This window comes from Mus pahari, chromosome 1 (genome assembly GCF_900095145.1).
Source record: "Mus pahari chromosome 1, PAHARI_EIJ_v1.1, whole genome shotgun sequence".
Classification (NCBI taxonomy): Eukaryota; Metazoa; Chordata; class Mammalia; order Rodentia; family Muridae; genus Mus; species Mus pahari.
This window is the reverse complement of record NC_034590.1, coordinates 60,404,928-60,424,168: the sequence shown is the minus strand read 5'-3', so window position 1 is coordinate 60,424,168 and position 19,241 is coordinate 60,404,928. Positions and strand designations below refer to the sequence as shown.

General features: G+C 38.2%; 1 protein-coding gene across 1 annotated transcript in view; it reads left to right on the top strand.

Annotated features, from left to right (window-relative positions):
- Positions 1-19,241, top strand: part of Tmem135 (transmembrane protein 135) — a 186,545-nt gene that overhangs the window by 130,238 nt on the left and 37,066 nt on the right. Inside the window, exon 6 of the mRNA XM_021194415.1 lies at positions 4,416-4,462. Within this exon, the coding sequence (XP_021050074.1) occupies positions 4,416-4,462 (47 nt within the window). The remainder of the gene's footprint in view (positions 1-4,415; positions 4,463-19,241) is intronic.

The following is a 19,241-nucleotide window of genomic DNA, read 5'->3' as shown; positions in this document are numbered from 1 at the left end:
TCTATCTATCTATCTATCTATCTATCTATCTATCTATCTATCTATTTATTATATGTAAGTACACTGTAGCTGTCTTCAGACACTCCAGAAGAGGGAATCAGATCTTGTTAAGGATGGTTGTGAGCCACCATGTGGTTGCTGGGATTTGAACTCTGCACCTTTGGAAGAGCAGTCGGGTACTCTTAACCTGCTGAGCCATCTCACCAGCCCCTAAAAATATTTTTATACTTTATTTGTATTGGTGTTTTTCCTGCATGTATGTATGTGTTCCATGTATGTGCTTGGTGCTTGTAAAGGCAGAAAAGGTGTTGTATCCCCTGAAATTAGAATTACAGAAAGTTAAGTTTCTATATGTGTACTAGAAATTGAACCCAGAAACTAACAACTGCAAGAGCAGTGAACACGCCTAACCATTGTGCGATCTTCCAGCCCGGCAAGCATTTACTGAATATTTATAATGCACTAGTGACTATTTGTTAGGCTTTCTATATATTATATTATTAGCATTTTACGCATGTAGCTTATGTAACTGGCATTATAATTTTTAGAAATGAACAAATTAGATGATGATTATTTGTTAAGTTATAGGAAATTGTAAAGTGTAAGGTTAAAAGTGTACCAATTCATACTTTATATTTAGACTTACAATATGTGAACTGCTGTAACTTCATCATACTAACCAATGAAAATGCCATTAGCTGGCCAGAGACGTTCAGTTGGACTTTTGTAATGATGAAGGTGGCTTGTGCCTATTTATGATGGTGACTATTCTTCTACACACCTATTAATTGTTTCATATACAGCACTAATATGAATGAGAAAATAAATTTAATATTTTATAGTCATTAATTTTACTTCAATAACCATACTCTGTTACTTCTGACCAAAATACATTAATAGTGATCCTACTTTCTCACTAAACAAGAGAACAGCTTCAAATAATAGACAGAATACCTAAACCAATGGTATCAGGCATCAAAGAGCAGGGGTACCGTGATACGAGAAACAAATGGTCTGCTGTATTGTTATCCTAGCTTAATGTATTGAGATGATTCTTAGTCATGAGGCAAGGAGGAGTCACTAGATGAGGACTCTGTGAAGGAGGAAATGAGCGTGTGGGCAGATCACACTGGACAGGACTCACAGAACAGAAGGCTGGGGTAGAAAGTGCCCAGCTCATTACGGATTAGGGACAATACAGGAGGAAATAGTCAAGTTCCAAAGGTGCACTCTAAAACATTAGTTGTTCTTAGTTGTGTCTTGGGCATTTGGTCAGTTGTGAGTATAGTTTCACTTCCTATTTGCAGACATATAGTAAACTCTTGGCATATGATGTGGTAAAGCACATGCACTCAGTAATGGCAGAATTTACTCCACAGCAGTCATTATGCAGTCTGTCCAAAAATATCTTCCTAAAAACTTCTGAAAAGATTAAGTTGTTCCAAAGTAATCTCTTTGTGTACCAGGACAAAGGTTAAGATTTTGTTAGAGTTCAGAAATACCCAGGACCCATCAAAGTGAAGCTCAGGATGCCAGGCATCAAGTAAGGAATTACTACTGAGTATGAGAAGCAGGACTTTCTGACTCACGATAGATAATCCAGTCCATACCAGGCCAGAACTGAGAGCCACTTAGCAGACAAGTGTTGCATGAAATATATATTTAAAAAAAGAAAACAAAGCAAACAAACAAACAGGCACCCACAGCTATGCTCTAGTATTGAGGTTTCCCCACCAGGGTCTCCATAGTCCACCTTTCTCTTGCTGCAGATCCTGCTTACATTCCCAGCTGTTCATCCCCTTTGGTTAGCTGTCACAAATCCCTGTAACCCGGTAAAATCAAAGCTCTAGAGGCTTGTAATTTGTCAGTCAGATTTATATCAGTAAATTCTCAACCCACAAAATGCCCACACAATGAACTCAAAACTCAATTGATATAATAACAAGCTGCCCTAGATGGGGCAAACACAGCCTACTTACTTAATCATCTATCTAAGAAATCCCCAATACTTATGGCTCCCAGGTCTGCATGGTTTGGTTCCTCTTTCTCTCCCATAGGTTCTGTCTTGTCTCCTCCTCTCTCTCTGTCACGCTCTGTACTAGACTCTAGCCTTATCTTTCACCTGCCCTCATCTGCTTACAGACAGCAATCTACATTGAAGGACATTGAGAAGGGTTGTTAGAATTAAATCCTATAGCTTTAAAAAGTTAGAGACGTGGCAAGATAGGATAAAACCCAAGTCACACTTCTAGAGATGAAAAGTTTACTATTATGATAACTGTCAGTTATACATTGTAGAAAAAGAATCTTAATGACTGTCAATGTAAAACAATTTGAGAAACAGTCCAAAACGAAACATATAGAGAAAAAAAGAAAAAGATTTTTTTTTTTGAAATAAAGATGGCATCCATGAATTCTGTGCAAATTTCAGATAGCCTAGTATTATGGAATTAGATTTTCTGATGGAGAAGACAGAAGAGCAGGAAAAAAATCCCATTTGTTCAAATAATGAGTGAAAAGTTTCAAGTGTGATTGAGACAGCAAACTTAAATATTCAAGATACTTTATGGAGCCCCAGTCCAAACAAGTTGTTGGGGATAGAGGGTCACTGAAAGCACATCACAGTCCACAGTGGAAAGAGCAGTGTAAGAACAGGACTCACCAAGCTAGAGTTCTATACCAGCAAGAAGAGTTTTCCAAATAGTGGAAACTTTTCAGACACAGTTTAAAGGAAAAGTGATTAATATGTGGTGTCAAATTTGATGCACAGATGGGGTTTGGTGACAGCAGTGACATGAAGACAGCTGTGGAGAAAGGGATGGGAATGTGCCCTGTGAAGTTCCTGTAGATGAAATGGTACAGTGTGGTGGGGTGTGGGTTAGAAATTAAAAGATAATCCAAAAACATAACAGTATAGGCAACCAATGAGAGGAAGGAGCACCATTAGTTCAGGTAATGGGAAAAAGGTAAACAAGAAAATAGAAGGGGTAATATTGAATCAAAGATATTTTTAATCTAAATATACTAGTAGGTACATCAAATATATAAATAGTCCAGATAGTCCAATTAGAAGATAGAGATCTTTACCAAAAAAAAAAAAAAATGCTGAGCGTGATATTCCATGCCTTTAATCCTAGCACTTTGCATGATGGATGCAAAGACAGGCAGATCTCTAAGGTCAAAACCATCTTGGTCTAGAGTGAGTTCCGGTCTAGCCAACTCTATACAGTACACAGCGAGAGCCTATGTGCAAAAAATAACAAGGCAAGAAACACACACGTTGCCTATAAGCAATATACTTCATATATAATGGTCACAAAGCGTGAAAAAATGAAACACTAATGAAATAAAAGGGAGACCTGTCACCAAATAGAGAACACCATAAATACCTCATTAGGTTTGATGAATATATTTCTTGCCTTTATTATGCTGCCATGGAGTAGTACCCTGTAGAATCTCTGCGGAATCAGCATTCATTTACTGCAAAAAGTATCTGTCATCACTTGTCTTTAAGGACCTTAGTTTGTGTGTGTGGTGTGCGCGTGCGCGTGCGCGTGCGCGTGCGTGTGCGTGTGTGTGTGTGTGTGTGTGTGTGTGTGTGTGTTTATTCTGAAGTCCTCTTTAACTACAAACTACTATAATTTGTAATACAAAATATTTTTCATCGTCCACACAAAGATGTACATTTGGTGATCTGATCCAGAGTTTGAGCATCTGGGTTCTTACAGACAAGTTGTACAGGTGTTCCTTGTTGAACCTTGTTCCCACCCATCTAGTCTATAGAAGTCCTCTGGGTATGTATGTTTGCTAATAGCTTTGTGTGTATAGTTGGGTCACCTTATGTATCAGTGGGTCCCATATCCATAAATTCAACCAACTGCTGTTTAAAATATTAATAAAATTTGATAAACTCTACTGAACATATATATAGTCCTTTTCTTTTTATTCCCTCAAAAATATAGTCTAGCATCTATGTAGATTGCATTTATATGTTTTACTGCCTACTATAAACAATGTGGAAATGATATAAAATGTGAGAGGATATATGTAATTCATGTGCAGATAGTATGCTATTTTATGTAAGACATTTTATCATTTATGGATTCATGTATCTGTGGGCTAGTTGGCTGGATTATTTTTAAAATCAGTCTTTCATAGATACTGAGAGAAGATTATACATATACAACACGTGTATAGTATAATTACGTATACTTACAAGTCTGTTACTGTCTTAAGGCAGTATATTTGAGCGGTGCATAATCTTTTATGTTGATGTACTTTGTACTGGGAGCTTCTGTGTCATTGCATTGCAGGAAGCCTGTGATTTAATAGTGGATAATTTGTTTTTGTCAGTCATAGAAGTGATGATGTCAGTCAGTACCTTTTGCAAATAATCCGTTTCCTCCTCGTTGCAGGTCCTTTTGTTCTGCATCACAGCGGCCATGTACATGTTCTTTTTCAGGTATGCTCTACTCACCAATTTATTTCAGTATCAAATAGTATCTAATTACTTTCAACTAAAGTATGCCCTCCCACAAGTCTTTATACCAGTAAATGGCATGGATTCCTGCTCACTTAACCCCAGGAGTTTAAAGGTCAATCCTACATCTTTGTTAGTAAACAAAACAGAAAGAGGAGAAACATTTTTTTGGAGGAATGTGTTAGTATGACTCAAGTAAGAATACAAAAGGTGTCTGTCACCTTCCTATGACCAGAGCAGTATTGAAAATGATTCTTTTTTTTTCCCGTTGTAATTCTTTTTTTTTTTTTAATTAGATATTTTATGTATTTACATTTCAAATGTTATCTCCTTTCCTGGTTGGTTTCCCCTCTGGAACCTCTTTTACCATCCCCCTGCTTCTATGAGGGTACTCCCCCTCTCACTCTGCCACTCACTCCTCACCACCCTAGCATTTCCATACTCTGGGGAAAAGAGTCTTCACAGGACCAAGAGCTGCTTCTCCTATTGATGCAGACAATGCCATCCTCTGCTCCATATGCAGCTGGAGCCATGGGTTCCTCCATGTTTACCCTTTGGTTGGTGATTTAGTCCCTGGGAACTCTGAGAGGTCTGGTTGGTTGATATTGTTGTTCCTCCTATGGGGTTGCAATCCCCTTCAGCTCCTTCAGTCCTTTCTCTAACCTCCTCCATTGGGGGCCCAATGCTAAGTCCAGTCGTTGGCTGTAAGCAACTGCCTCTATTTGTCAGGCTCTCAGGAGACGGCTGTATCAGGCTCCTGTCAGCAAGCACTTCTTGGCATCAGCAATAGTGTCTGGGTTTGGTGTCTGTATATGGGATGGATCCCCAGGTGGGGCAGTCTCTGGATGGCCTTTCCTTTAGTCCCTGCTCCACACTTTGTCCCCGTATTTCCTTTGGACAGGAGCCATTCTGGGTTAAGAATTTGGAGATGAGTGGGTGGCCCCATCCCCCAACCTGGAGCCTTGTCTAACCTCTGGGTATGGTCTCTACAGGTTCTCCCTCCCCTTTGTTGGGCATTTTAGCTAATTTCATCCCTGTTGGGTCCTGGGAGCCTCTTGCTTTCCTGGCATCTGGAATTTGCTGGTGGCTACCCCCAGTTCCCCATCCCCCATTGCTATACACCACAAATTCTTGACCCTCTGTATATCACCTCTGTCTTCTCTTATACTTGATCTTTCCTCCTTTCTCCCCCTCCCCCTCCTCTCTTCCTCCCAAGTCCCTCCCACCTCTACTCCTTTATAATCTTCACTTTCAGCCATACTAATTAGTTTACATTTATAGCCCTCATCTGATACTCCTTTAAATCATTTTGATTGACTTGTTGGTGTTCAGTCATAGCAAGAGTGTCAAAGCTTAACGTTTGTCCTTAGTTGATAGAGGCAGCAGCAGACTTGTAGTAAGATGTAGTTTCAAATAAGTTAAACATACAGATAATGTAAAGTAGGGATTTATTACCAGAATATTCTAACAAATACTTAATAAAGCACAGCATGATAATTTTAATTTAGTTTTACTGTTACAAAACAGAAAATTATGATGTTGCTGTTACTAGGGGAGGGTATCAGATAGAGGCAAAGTAATAACATTGTGTGGCAGGAAGGACTTCATCTTCAAAGAGCTGATAAAGATGCAGAGGATTTTTATAGAAGTTATTAGTGTTAGAAGTCATTGGAACTTTGTGGTATTGAGGACATGTGTCCTCTGTCCCTCCCAGTTTTTCTTTTCTTCCTTTGGACTCTTTGTTTTGATGGAACTCAGAACCTGTGAGTGCCAGGGCAATCGTCTACACTGATTCATACACTCCACTTAGGATTCACTCTGTATTTCAAGAGTTTTTCGTGTAAAACTGGTATTTTTCTTCCTGATCCTGAGTGCAGATACTTGTACTTAGGATTCACTCTGTATGTGCTCTGCTATAATAATTTGTAGCACACTGGTTCTTGTGCTTTAATAAATCTAATTTGGTAAGCTGAATTAGAAACCATGAACATTGCTTTTCATCAGTTTCCCCATACTCCCTGTTTGTGTCAGTGACATTATTAGAATACCACTGTGAAAAACCCCAATCTTTGTCTGCTGTTATAAATGTGTGTCCTGACTTGTCTGATGATACGCCATACTATCGGGAAAGTCAGTTTTCAAAATGTTGCAAAGTTAGAAGACCCACCTTTGTTGCCATGCACAGGAGTTAAGTGCCATGTAAAGTCAATTTCCGTCTTATGAAAATCTTAGCAGGTCATAAAAGGAAACAACCCTTCAGAAAGGGGCTGATGAGTGTAGCAAGTATGCTTAATGTTTAGTATTTCTTAGTCAGAAGAAGTCTGTGGTTTAAAAGCATATTGTATATTGAATACATGGAAAAATATCCAGTTTGTTGCCTGGTTGTAGGGAATTATATTTTGAAAACTGTTGCCATTAGCCTAGTATTTTTGGTGCAGAGGGAAAAATCAACCCTATAAATATGTGTTTTGGTGCAGAGCTACAGAACCGTTCCTGCTTCAGTTACAAATGTCTGAGGTAAAAACAACAGTTTAAAATACTTTCCAGAAGTCTCAATACAAGGTTTAGGAGCCAAGATAAACACTTTCAATTTTCTGAGGAAAAGGGGCTATTTTTCTCCCCAAAGAAGTTCTGTCACTGAATTCGTAGTGTACTTGGCAGAAGTCCGTTTGAATAACTCAGCTGAATGGTAAAAATATAGCCCTTTACAAAGTACTACAACCAAACAAAACAGTGTTCTGTGCTTTTCTGTACCCTGGCTTGTGTTTACAATGAATAGTTATTTTACATGGCATTTGGCAAGTCTGATGGCATTTTAATATAAACACAGGTATTTGTGGACATATTTATTCAATTTATTGTTAGTATTTTAAAGCTAATTGCATAAAATTGGATAATTAAATATAAAATGATATTGTCCTCAGGTCTACTTTTAATGGGTAATGTCTTTTGGCAAGAGGATAAAGGAACATTTTTATGTGCCAGTAAATCATCTGATGTTTTTATCCTGATGTATAACTTGGAAAGAGGAAACTGAGACCCATTTTAATAAAGATAAAATATACTGGTGTGATTTTCCTTTTTCTTTAAAAAGAACTTGAGGGAGTAATTTCATAATTTTTTTCTGATGAAATCCATGTCTCTGATGTGTGAATTTACTTAAAAACCAGCACACTGAGTTTGCCATTCAAAAATCTGCTTACCTAAACACCAAATGAAGTGCTTCACCTTCACAGGTCTCTTAGTAGATTTTTAAATGGCTCTTCACATAAATTATCTTGTATATGGTGATTGTGATTTTCCATAGGATTTTCTACAGGTTTATGTTAAAATGGAATCCTGGAATGCTTTAGATGTCTAGGCTGGGGGAAAGTATTAGTTGGCAGTTGTAGTTTTGTTCTGTCGTTTTGCTAGCTGCCTGACTAGTGAAGGCATCTGGATTTTATTGATACTGCCTGCTATGGGTCCCAGTGGAAATTCAAGTGCAAAGGAGGATGAAGCATGGTTTGAAGATGCTTTGAATGGGTGTTCTTCAAATGTCTCACTAGGCATTCCTGATGTCATGCCTCTTCTGTTCTACTGCTTAGTCAGCATGCACACATTTGTCCTGAGGTGTGGTGTGGGGCTTCAGTGCAGACTAAGTAGGAGTGAGGGGTAAGAATTGATATAAAGTGTTTTCTCTTATCTACCACACATTGGTTATGTTCAAGTATATACTAGTGGGTAAAGCACTTTAAGTATTTGGAAACAAAAAAAGTCACCAGATATACCACTTTTTTCTGGCTGTGGCCTCAATTGGCCCTGAATAGCTTAGGTAGACCTCAAAATTACAGTCATTCTCGGTGTCAACCTCCTGTTTGTGAGAATTTCAGGAGTGAATCCCTATATCAGACTTAGGATCAAAATGTTTTTATAGTTGTATGGGATTTTTTTATTTGAAACATGAAAGAATGAACAAAAACCATAGTCAAACATCTAGCATTTAATCTTATTGGAAAATAAAGTTAGGAATGATAATTATTGGTTTCTCATCATCAGGTGTCTGTGTATGAAATGTTACTACTCTTTAAAATCAAGTAAACAACCCCTTTCTTTAATTAAACATAGTGTCACAGAGTAACTTAACTTGTCACAAGTTGTGAATACTAGCTAGAGTCCTTACTGCCTGCCCCCATGGAGGCAGCAGGGAGGCAGCAGCTTGCTTAGACGTAGAGCCTGTGAGGCTTAGACTTGGCATAGCACCTAATCCACACATTATGTAGAGTTGTGCTACAATACACAAGTGGTAAATCGTCTTCCATATGAGGACACACTGTGTGTGTGTGTGTGTGTGTCTGTCTGTCTCTGTCTGTTTATTCCTTATTTTTTTCTGCCACTTGTTGAGTTCTAGTCAGGCACATACAAGAAGCCATTTTTGTCATTCTCAGGTCACAGATTTATTGTTTGTATTTAAAGGAGCATGTTGCTTCAGACTGTCTCTCCAGTGAAGGCATTTTCACTAGCTTACCTTTCTGTTCTGGAAGTAGCTAATATCAAGCAAAGAAGTGTTATTCTCATTTTTCACTTGTTTTATACAGCTTTCAATTTTGCCCTCTGGGGATGCTGAGGAGATCTGGGTCTCAGCCGCCCCATGTGCTTCTGCTGTGACAAGCATGTGTGCAATCCTTGACCATCTGGGACTCATTCACATACCACAAAAGACTGATATTAATACTCAGGTGACAGAAAGCAACGACACTGATGTTTGATTTCTGTGATGGTTCATAGAAGCTTGGGCCCTCATACTGGAAGCACAATGCCACCCCAAATTTTGTTTGTTCCTCATATATTAAAAATGCCCCTTGAATTGCGAAAATTCACATTCATGTACTATTGGTAAGCTTCTTTGCAAGGTGTTTAGAGAAAACATCTGTCTTTGTTTATAAACCACAGGGAAATGGCCAGAGATGCATGTAACATCTAACGTTCACTGACCACCATGTCATTTTAAGTGTGACAGAGGTGTCATGAGAACATTCTAGAACTTAATTAGATTTGTTACTATTGCCTTATCTATTATTCACAATATGTGTTCAGAAAAAAAAAAACTATTGGCACACATTTATGATCACTTCCAGTTTTCATCAGGAACTGACTGCTTTATAAATATATGCACATGTCTACTGACATTGATGGAAGCTGTAGATCCAGTGAGGTGGCTCAGCAGGTGAAGGAATTTGCCATGAGGTCTGATGTCCTGCATGTGCATGAGAAAAGGAGAGAACGGATGTCCGAAAGTTGTCCTCTGGCCCCCACAAGTACACTCTCATGAAATAATCCATTTTTAAAAACTGGCTGTGCCATTTAAGAATTCTGGCTGTTTCATTTGTACACTGTGAATCTAGCTTTAAACTCACTAACATAGTCAGTTGACATTCAAATTTAATCTCCCAAAATGTATGGTGGGTTAATTTTTGTTAAATATTCTGTTTTTTAGCTTTGCAGACATACTGATTTTTCTGTTTGTTGCTTGCTTTGTATTAAAATTCATTTTTTTGAAAAGTAATTGGCTAGACCTACAGACAGCTTTATAAAGCGTGATGGCATGCTGTTTCTCAAAGTCGTGGACTAGTACTTTCAAAAGATGGGTCACCGTGGAGAATACAGTTTTACATTGTTATTTCCCATATCAAATTGGGCATAGTACTAACAAATAGTAGTTGAAATATGAAACTTTCCCATAAGAAACTGGAACTTTTCCAACAGCTGTTGTCATGAAAGATGGCCTAGAAATTTACTGTGTCTATGAAATACTGGCTGCCACCATCCTCCTGTGAGTCCTTTTTCTGTTAGAATTCTACTTCCATTGTGCTTAGTACTGACTTAGTTTTTCTTGTTCAGTCAAGAATTAAGTAGCTACCATTCTGTTCACATCTACCTAAATAAAGTTCTGTTTTAGGTAAAACAGAACTTCCAAGCCCAAGCCTTTTGGTTAGCAGTCGTTTCTGATAATCATTTCTGAATCTGCAGCTCTGACTCTGTGTTCTTTGATCCTGGTGTTGAACTTTTTGTTTGAATTCAGCATCTCTCCTCAGCACCTTCTCTCTACTCCTCTTCCCTTGCCAGTCTTTTCTGTGAGAGGGACCTGGCATATCCCATCTATAAGGTGAGTTGGCTTTATACTTCTACTATCCATAGTTTGATTCTGTGCCCATTTATTCAGAGGACACATTAATTTTAAAGTGCTAGTTTACCCTAATTAGGACCTGTCTGTACTGTCCTTGTGTTTGTGGCACCATTGTTACAAAATGGTGCCCAAAGCTTGATTTCTGCATATGTAACTGAAGTGAAAGAAGGTGTAACTTTGTTTTGAAACAGTTAAGCAAGGAATGAATTCAGCGAATCTAGGAACAGATGCTTGTTTGAGTTTTATCATCTTTAGAGGAATTATAGCTAAAGGGGCCTTTCTGTGTAAAGAGCCTACGTATCCATCGTGGTGTAAATGACACACAGTATCAGTCCTTGTCTCCTGGAGCATCAGTGAAACTGTTTGCCTACTTTGTGGCTGAGAAGGCCTTTGAATGGTATGATTTGGTAACAGAAAGTTCTATCAGCTGGCTAGTGTTTATTGATGCTTATTGTGTGCAAGGCTCTGTACCAGCTGCTCTATAAATATTCCTGGAATAAACCTTACTGCAACTTAAAAAGAGTAGGTACTGAATTGTACTGTCTTACAGGTGGGGAAGTTGTGTGATGTGAGAATTTGTATAATGTGCCAAAGACTGCACAACTAGAAACAAAACACAGATTCGAATTTTGTTCTCTTTAACCTCAGAGACTGTTCTTGTCATTGTTCAGTTAGCTGACAAAACCAGTACTTGACAGTGTTCTAAACCATCACATAAAATATATGGAATATGTCAGCATATTTTTATTGTGTGCATATGCTGCGCAAAGCTAGAGGCAACTGACCTAGACATTCCATTTGGGCATGTGAGAAGTGCCCCTTCTCTCCATCATCAAGCCTCCTCTAAGAAGGGGACTTGGACCTTCTCATTGTCTACATGAGTATCTCCCTGGGAAAGAAATGTGAGAGACAAATGCCCCAGCACAGTGGGACAAGTGCGCCCAGGCCCCAGCACAGTGGGACAAGTGTAACCGGGCCCCATATTTCCATGGGTCATCTGGTAGGAGAAAGAGCTGATTTTTTTCTCAGTTGGGTTATGTTCCTTTCTGTGACTTGTTTTTTGACCACTTTTTTTTTTTTTATGGTAGTAATCACACAACATTGATTTTACTTGGGAAAAAAATTTTTTTTTTTTTTTTTGGCATGTCCTTTGGTAACTGAAGGGAATAATACCATCTGTACATAAATTATATGGCATGTGATATGTGGTATCATGAAACAGTGGCATGATCATATTATAATAAATCTGATTCACACTGCACATGTCTCAACTAGGGAGTATGGCAGATGCTGCATTTACAAGTGGTATTTAAAAAGCCTTTAAAGGTCATTTCAGCACAATCATAATTTATCACAGGTCAGGAGGCTGGTGCTGAAGATGACATGTAGACAGAGTTACAGCATCAGGACACAGTGGTTAGGCTGGTGCTGAAGATGACATGTAGACAGAGTTACAGCATCAGGACACAGTGACTAGAGGTGTGAGTATGGTGAAAAGAAAGGGAGGGAGGCTTAGAGGCATGGTGGAGAGAATATGCCGTCTTCCTTCCAGACACTACCTTTTTGACTTTCCTTCTCTGAACATCCAGGTTTTTTCAAATTACTTGTCTATATTTGCCTTTTGCTGTTCTTACATGTCACTGCAATGTGATCTCCACCCCTTGAGCCTCCAGAATTTCTCTCTTTGATGCCATCAGAAACAGCCTTCCTCTAATGGATATTTACCGTTCATTTCATAGAAGGCTCTTCAGCTACCTAGAGCATCTTGCCCCCTTTTCTTATGATCTTTTCCCTTAGTTTTTCTAAGATGATTCATTCTTGACTCTTTTCTCTCTCTATTCCTTCCTCCAGCTCCTCTTCATTGACTGTTTCTTGAATCATCCTTTGTGTGTGTATATATTTGATACTCTATTTTTGGACCTTAGTGTTTCTCAGTGTTTATACTGCCTTTGGTAAATTGTACACACTTCTGAGCTTTCACTTTTTATCATCCATATATTAATGGTGCCTGGTCTGTTTAGGTCATGTTGGTCTCCTGACTTTGAAAGCCACATTTAACTAGTGACATGGTTATTTTACTGCTTCTTGGACTGTAGTCTTACCACTTGGACTTAACATCTCTAGTTCATCATTTCTAGCCTTTCCTGCAACTTTCTGCTTTCCTCCAGATCTCTGTCAGTCAACAGAAATGCCACCTATCAAACTGGAAGTGCAGGTAACTGAATAGCTCCATGTTCGGTCTCTGTCTCCACTGTCAGTGCTAGCCACGTTGACCATGCTATACTTCCCTCCTCCCTTCAGTCTGCCTGTATCTGCCCTCTCTTCTCTAATTCCTTTGTAACAACAACAACAACAACAACAATGAACACACAAACAGATATGTACTTCAGTTTAAATCTATTCTTTTATTTAAAAAAAATAATCCCTTTATTTTATGTTTCTGCAAGTCTCTGCATCATAGAATACACACGTGTGAATGCTTGCAGAGGCCCAAAGAGAGTGTAAACTCTCAGGGAGCTGTAGTTAGAGGAAGTTTTGAGTCTCCTGATGTAGGTGCTGGGAATTGAATTTAGGTCCCTGCAAGAGTAGCTTCTCAACCACTGTTGAGTCTTCTCTCCAGACCCCAACTCCTTGTAGGCAGAATGCAAGGTTCCAGGTAGCATGGTCTCCTGTATGTGACTAGCAAGGCAGACATTTGAGCCTGTTGCCTGTATTTGAATCAAACTTACTTGGGGATCTTGGGTAAGTTAATTACCATTGTCTCATTTCTTCAGTGTGTTTAAAGTGAGTTATTCTTAGAGCCTTTAGTTATAGCTGGAATTGAATGACCATTTCCCTAATGAGTAGTAATCACTCAATAAAGGTAAATTCTTACTGTAATTGTTATGAATTTAAATAGTTCTTGAAATTCAGTCTACTCTATGTATAGGCTTGAGTTATTTAATCTTGTGTATCCTGTCGTAATTTATAACATGACCATAGTTCCCATTCTGCTGATCTGTTGATTACCACCCACACAAAGCTTTCAGTAGGTGGTGGATCAAATTCAGTTTTCTCTTTTCCTGTTCAGCAACATGATCAGCACGTTCATATTTGTATATATAAACTCTGCATATTTAATATCACAGAAGTACTGTATTCCACTGAGTGATTCCTGTAAATAAATTCAGTCAATATGTTGTCCGCCCCATGTTAATCTGGTAATCCAGTCACTGATAAAATGTATTTTTAGATAAATCTCATTTCTGTATAGTATTGCATTTGAAGACATGACGCGCTTCCTTATCTACAATGCTCCATTGTTGCCACCTGAGATTAGAGGCAGCAATTAGCTGAAATTGCAGCAGAGATTAAAGAAATCACATAATTTTATTCATAATATAGGGAAAAACAGTTAAGACGCACAATTGGATTCTCTCTAAATGATGAAATTTCTACATTTCCAAACACACAGTTGAGGCATACATGGGTGGTGACTTAAATACCTGTCAGTGTGAAAGCCAGGGGGGCCTCAGTGGCAAGTGCTAGGCTAATGGGAGACCCCACCTCTAAAACACAGGAGTGACAGCTCCTGAGGTTGACAGTACCTGAGATGCACTAGCACACAAGAACAAACATGCACACATACACATGATAAGATATTATATTATGTATGAGACTATCTGACATCAAAATGTAAGGTTCCAAAATAATTAAGTCTGCTTTGATTAGCATACCTGGAAAACTACAAGATTCTAGTTGTATGTAAGCACATCCTGTAATTCTAGAATCTAAGAGACTAAGGCAGAAAGTGCACCATGAGTTCAGGGCTAATTTGAGCTAACAGTGAGTTGAAGGTTTGCCGGATTACAGTATGAGACCTTGTCTCAAAAACAAATTGCCATTGCTAATATGTTATTTTAATGCCACATTAAACATCAGCATTATGTACAATAAACAGAAATATGGATGACATAACTATTTACCACCACCCTCTTTTAAGATATTTATACAGGGAACATGTTTATTCACAGTAGGAAATGAGCTGCTTGCTTCATAAAGCAGTCACTTGTGTTTAGATTAGATCTTTTAAAATTGTAAATTTTACCACACATAAGAAGTGCTCTGTGTTATGTGCTCCTGATTTCTGCTAATAAATAATGTCTTACAATGCTGAAGAAAGGAAAATACTCATATTTCCTCATTTTTCATATAATTAGAATACTTTTAATCAGCATAAATGCTTTTTCTTATTAAAAATGTTATTTTTAAAAAAATATTTCCTTCTAGCATTGGATTTTATTTATTTAGATTTAAATAAGTATATTCAGTTCTGGTTGTACAATGTATAGATTTCAAGTCAAATTAAGTGTCATCTTTTACAATACTAACAATGTAAGTATTCACTATTCAGTCTATTCTGGTAAAATAAAAATAGCAGTTGTAAGATGGTAAAGTTTGTTGGAATTCTTGAATTAGCAAAATTGCAGGATTATTTAATGTGCATGATTAAAATTCCTGTTACTTAGATATTGTGGAATAAAAATATGATTTACTTGTACAGAAAAGTATTTTAGCATCAGCAGTTAGTGATTAGAACTGGATGCCTCAGATATGTGCAGACATCTGTGTCCATATGTACTTCCTGGGAAACAGCCAGGCAGCTAACATCGTTCCTAGTAGTTCACTTTCCATCGAGAGGATTTCACACTGAGGTCAGTTCTGGAAGGAAGAAATTAAAGCAGAACAAATAATATTTAATTGTCATTTTACAACGCAGTAGTGAGAAATCTATCTGGGAGCCAAGACTTTCCTTTCTACACAGCTGCCTTTGACACACTTAGCATCTCATACCCTGGTGATATATCTGTTAAAATTCTTGGAAATATTGTCTACCAGATTTATTAAGCAGCTATGGAGAAATATCCTGAGTCAGGCCAAGCTCCTGTTATCCATGAGGAATTCTGGACTTTACTTTCATTCAGTGAGAGTAAGTTGGGTGCTTTGAGAGCCATCTTATCGTATGTCACTCCAACAGAGTACTTCTTCCTCCTCCCTTCCCTTTTCTCACCGAGTCTGTTAGAAGAACAGATTTTAATAGGAGTCTTAAGACCTCCAGAAAATAATTGGTTATTTTTGATAGGACAGATAAATATTCTTTCAGACACATTTAAGCATCAGTGGCCATTGTGACATAGTATTTAAAGAAACCAAGAAGCATAATCAATCTAGAAGAAGTGTTAGATGGCTTCTATCCTGTTCCAAATCCTCAGAGAGAAAAAGTGACACCCATGGCTTCCCTCTTTCGCCTCATCCCTTAGGCTTGTTATTAGCCAGTGTGCAGAAAATAACAGAGATAGTCATAACACTCAGTTTATTTCCCACTGGGTACCTTCTGTTTATTTAGAAGTTCTGTAAGATGCCAGTAAAGACATTTATCTTTTCATGAATTTAATGAGTAGAAGAGTCCTCAACTGTGAATTGAAAACGTGGACCTTTTGATGAAAGATTGGATTGAAAATGGTTCTGTTTTTTAACAGACTGAATATCTTCATGACTCAGAATAATAAAATGGAAATATTTACTTTGAGGATAAGCCAATTTATATATTGTTGGACATAACACAGACCACCCAGGCCTGGACCCTACTGTTTATAGTTACGGATCTTAAACGTCCATATGCTCTAGATGAGTCAGACCTATCTCTGTTCCAAGTAGAAAGTTTTCTGTCTGCAAAGGGCAATGATTTCACCTTCCCCACCTTCGTTCCTACCCCAGCTAGTAAAATTCTGTCAAGCAGATTATTTTATTTCTGCAAGCAAAGGGGCTTATTTGCAGCTCAGTAATGATAACACTGCTGGGCTTTTCTTGAAGGACAGATGTTTAATATAGTTGGGAAACACTGGAGTTATACTTGCCTTCAAGGCAGTTTTGATACATATTTGTTTGTATGTATGTATGTATGTATGTATGTGTGTATGCACATATTGTAAAATTTGAGGTCTGTGTGAAGCTACATATGTGTGTGTGTGTGTGTGTGTGTATGCACACATATTTGGAAAATTTGAGGTCTAGTGTGAAGCTTCATTTTCCTTTATCCTTGTTTACACAATTTTAGATATTATTTTTATTTTTCAAACTTTTATTAGTTCTATTTTCTTCAACATTCCTATTGAGTTTCCTCTTTATGCCCTGAACCGACTTCGCTATTCATTCAGATTTATTTGTGTTCTCTTTGAATCATTCAGGGGTTTGTGTTCCCTTTGTCTTTACTGAATCTTCTTATGACTACTCATTTTAATTCTCTATAAGTCACTTCCACTGCAATCTATTCCACAGAGGTGATACCGTTTCCACTTTCTCATACTTTTTACATTTCTGTACTGGAACTTGTACATCTGGGATTAGCTCAATGAGTGAAGGGGTGTTTTGTTTTGTTTTGTTTTGTTTTTGTTTTGTTTTGTTTTGTTTTATGTTAGCTCCATTCTTTCAGTTGAGATATTTGCAGTGTCAGATTGTAAAGGATTGAGTTGTTCTGTCCCCATGGACTGATTGGTGTTTTAGTTCAGTAGCTAAACTCCCAGCTCACAATCTTTTAGGAAGGACATTTGGTAAAATCCACTGTAGACTATTAATTGCAGAAGCAGCAACTACAGCTGGACAGGCCCAGTCTGCAAAGATCATACTAGTCAGTTACAGACTCAACTCTTTAATGCCAGTAACTGTTGGGTGGAGGCACAGTGTGGACTCAGATAACTGGTTGACGAGATTAGGAATGGGAGTCTAAGTATAGCTAAGATTAGAATCAGTTGTGAAAGGAATGAGGAGACAAGTAGATGGATGGGTAAAGCTGGGGTGGTTGGTGTTCCCATTGACAGAATGTAAACATTATTAAAGCTGTGGAGAGTTGTAGCTAAGAAGACGACAGAATAGGGAAGAGAGTGGAAATGAGATAGGAATTAAAAAGTGTATTTTTTTTTTTTTTTGTGGAATAATGGAACATTCCGTTAGCGGTCCAAAACCTTACAGAATAGTCATAAAACCTAATTAACCAATAAATAAAGAAGCAAAATAATTAAGAGAATTTTTGCAAGAGTGCATTTTTTTTAAATTCAAAAGACAGTAAAATGTAAAATGGATTTTTTTTTTCTTTTTAGAAATTACAGCATCAGCCAGCATCCTCTCACAGTGATTCATTTAGCAAGCTGAACTGGTGGGGGAGGGGAGGGCAGTTGTGGCTCCAGTTCAAACCTGTTAAACCAGATTTGCTGGCATGCATTATCCTGGTGTTTGAACCAGGTACCTTGTAGGCTGAGTTTCTACTCAGCTGTCAGCAGGTCTCAGCTTTTCCTTGGGTTTTCCAGCCTTTAGCATAGACTGATGTTTTGAGGAAATGCCCAGCCATTATTCTGTATGTAGTAGATGGCCAGCCTTCCACCAGTTGGGTTTCAGTGTCTGAGGTTCTTATGTGGTCCATTTCAGCTGGAAATGTTCATTTTACCAGGGTTCTGGTGCTCTCTCTGTCCACTTTAGTATTGTCTGTGTAGTTGCAAATCAGGCTCATTCTCACTTGTCCTGAGTTTAGCAGCTGTTTCTTCCTCACTACCCTACCTCCCAACCCCCATTTTCTTGCCCAGGCAGTTGCAAGGCACTTCTTTCTTAGATTAAAGCATTTCTTCCAAAGTACCCACAGAAAAATCTTAATTTCTTGTTTGTGGATCACAGTTCCGTCTCCCTTCCCACAGCCCTTGTTATTACTTGTCTTTGTGCCCAATTCAGCCCTTGGCTGCATTTCCCCAGCCTTCCTTTCTTTGACACTGGTGTTGGGGTAGGAGGATGTGTCTGTCTCCTTGGTAGTCCCTGCTGTCCTCAGCACCCTTGTGCCAGAGTCAGTGGGGGAATCTCCTGAGTGCTTCTTTGGGCAGATCTTTGGTTTTAGCTGTCATCGCTTATGATTATGGCTTCTTGAGCTGACCTCTCATTTATTTCTTGGACCAAGGGAGCTTCTGTTTTCCATTTTATCCACAGTCCTATCATCTGGTTTTGTTCGAAGATCTTTTTGTAATTCTTGATAACACTTGACTTCAGGAGTACTGTACTTTCTGCTGCTTTTGTTGTTTGTTTTGTTTTGTTATGATTTCACCTCCATCTCTTCTCCATTGATATTTTTATCTTGACCACTGATTACCCCCTTTAATGAATGTGGTTATAAAATAATAGAACAAACCTTATTCAGATGCTCTGACTTATGATGGAATTGTGCTTTGATAAGCCCACTGTGAAAATATGTAAGTAAAAAAGGCAGTCCAACCAACCTCTGCCATGTTGTAGCATAGTACACTCATCATGGTTTGCATTGCAGCTCCAAAGCCCACTGGGAAATAGGGCTCCCTGGCCTTACTCAGCATCAGAGGAGACTTGTGTACTGTTTTATCAGTAGTCAATGGAAAGATGAAAAGCCAGAAATTGAGTTGTGGGTCATTTTAAATGCTATAACAATCCAGCATTGTTAAGGGCTGTTTCACTGAGCATAAGTCATGGCTTGGAACTGCAACTAATTTTTAAAACTGCAATTATTGACTAAGAAAAAATAAAACACTTGAATACCAAGAGAAG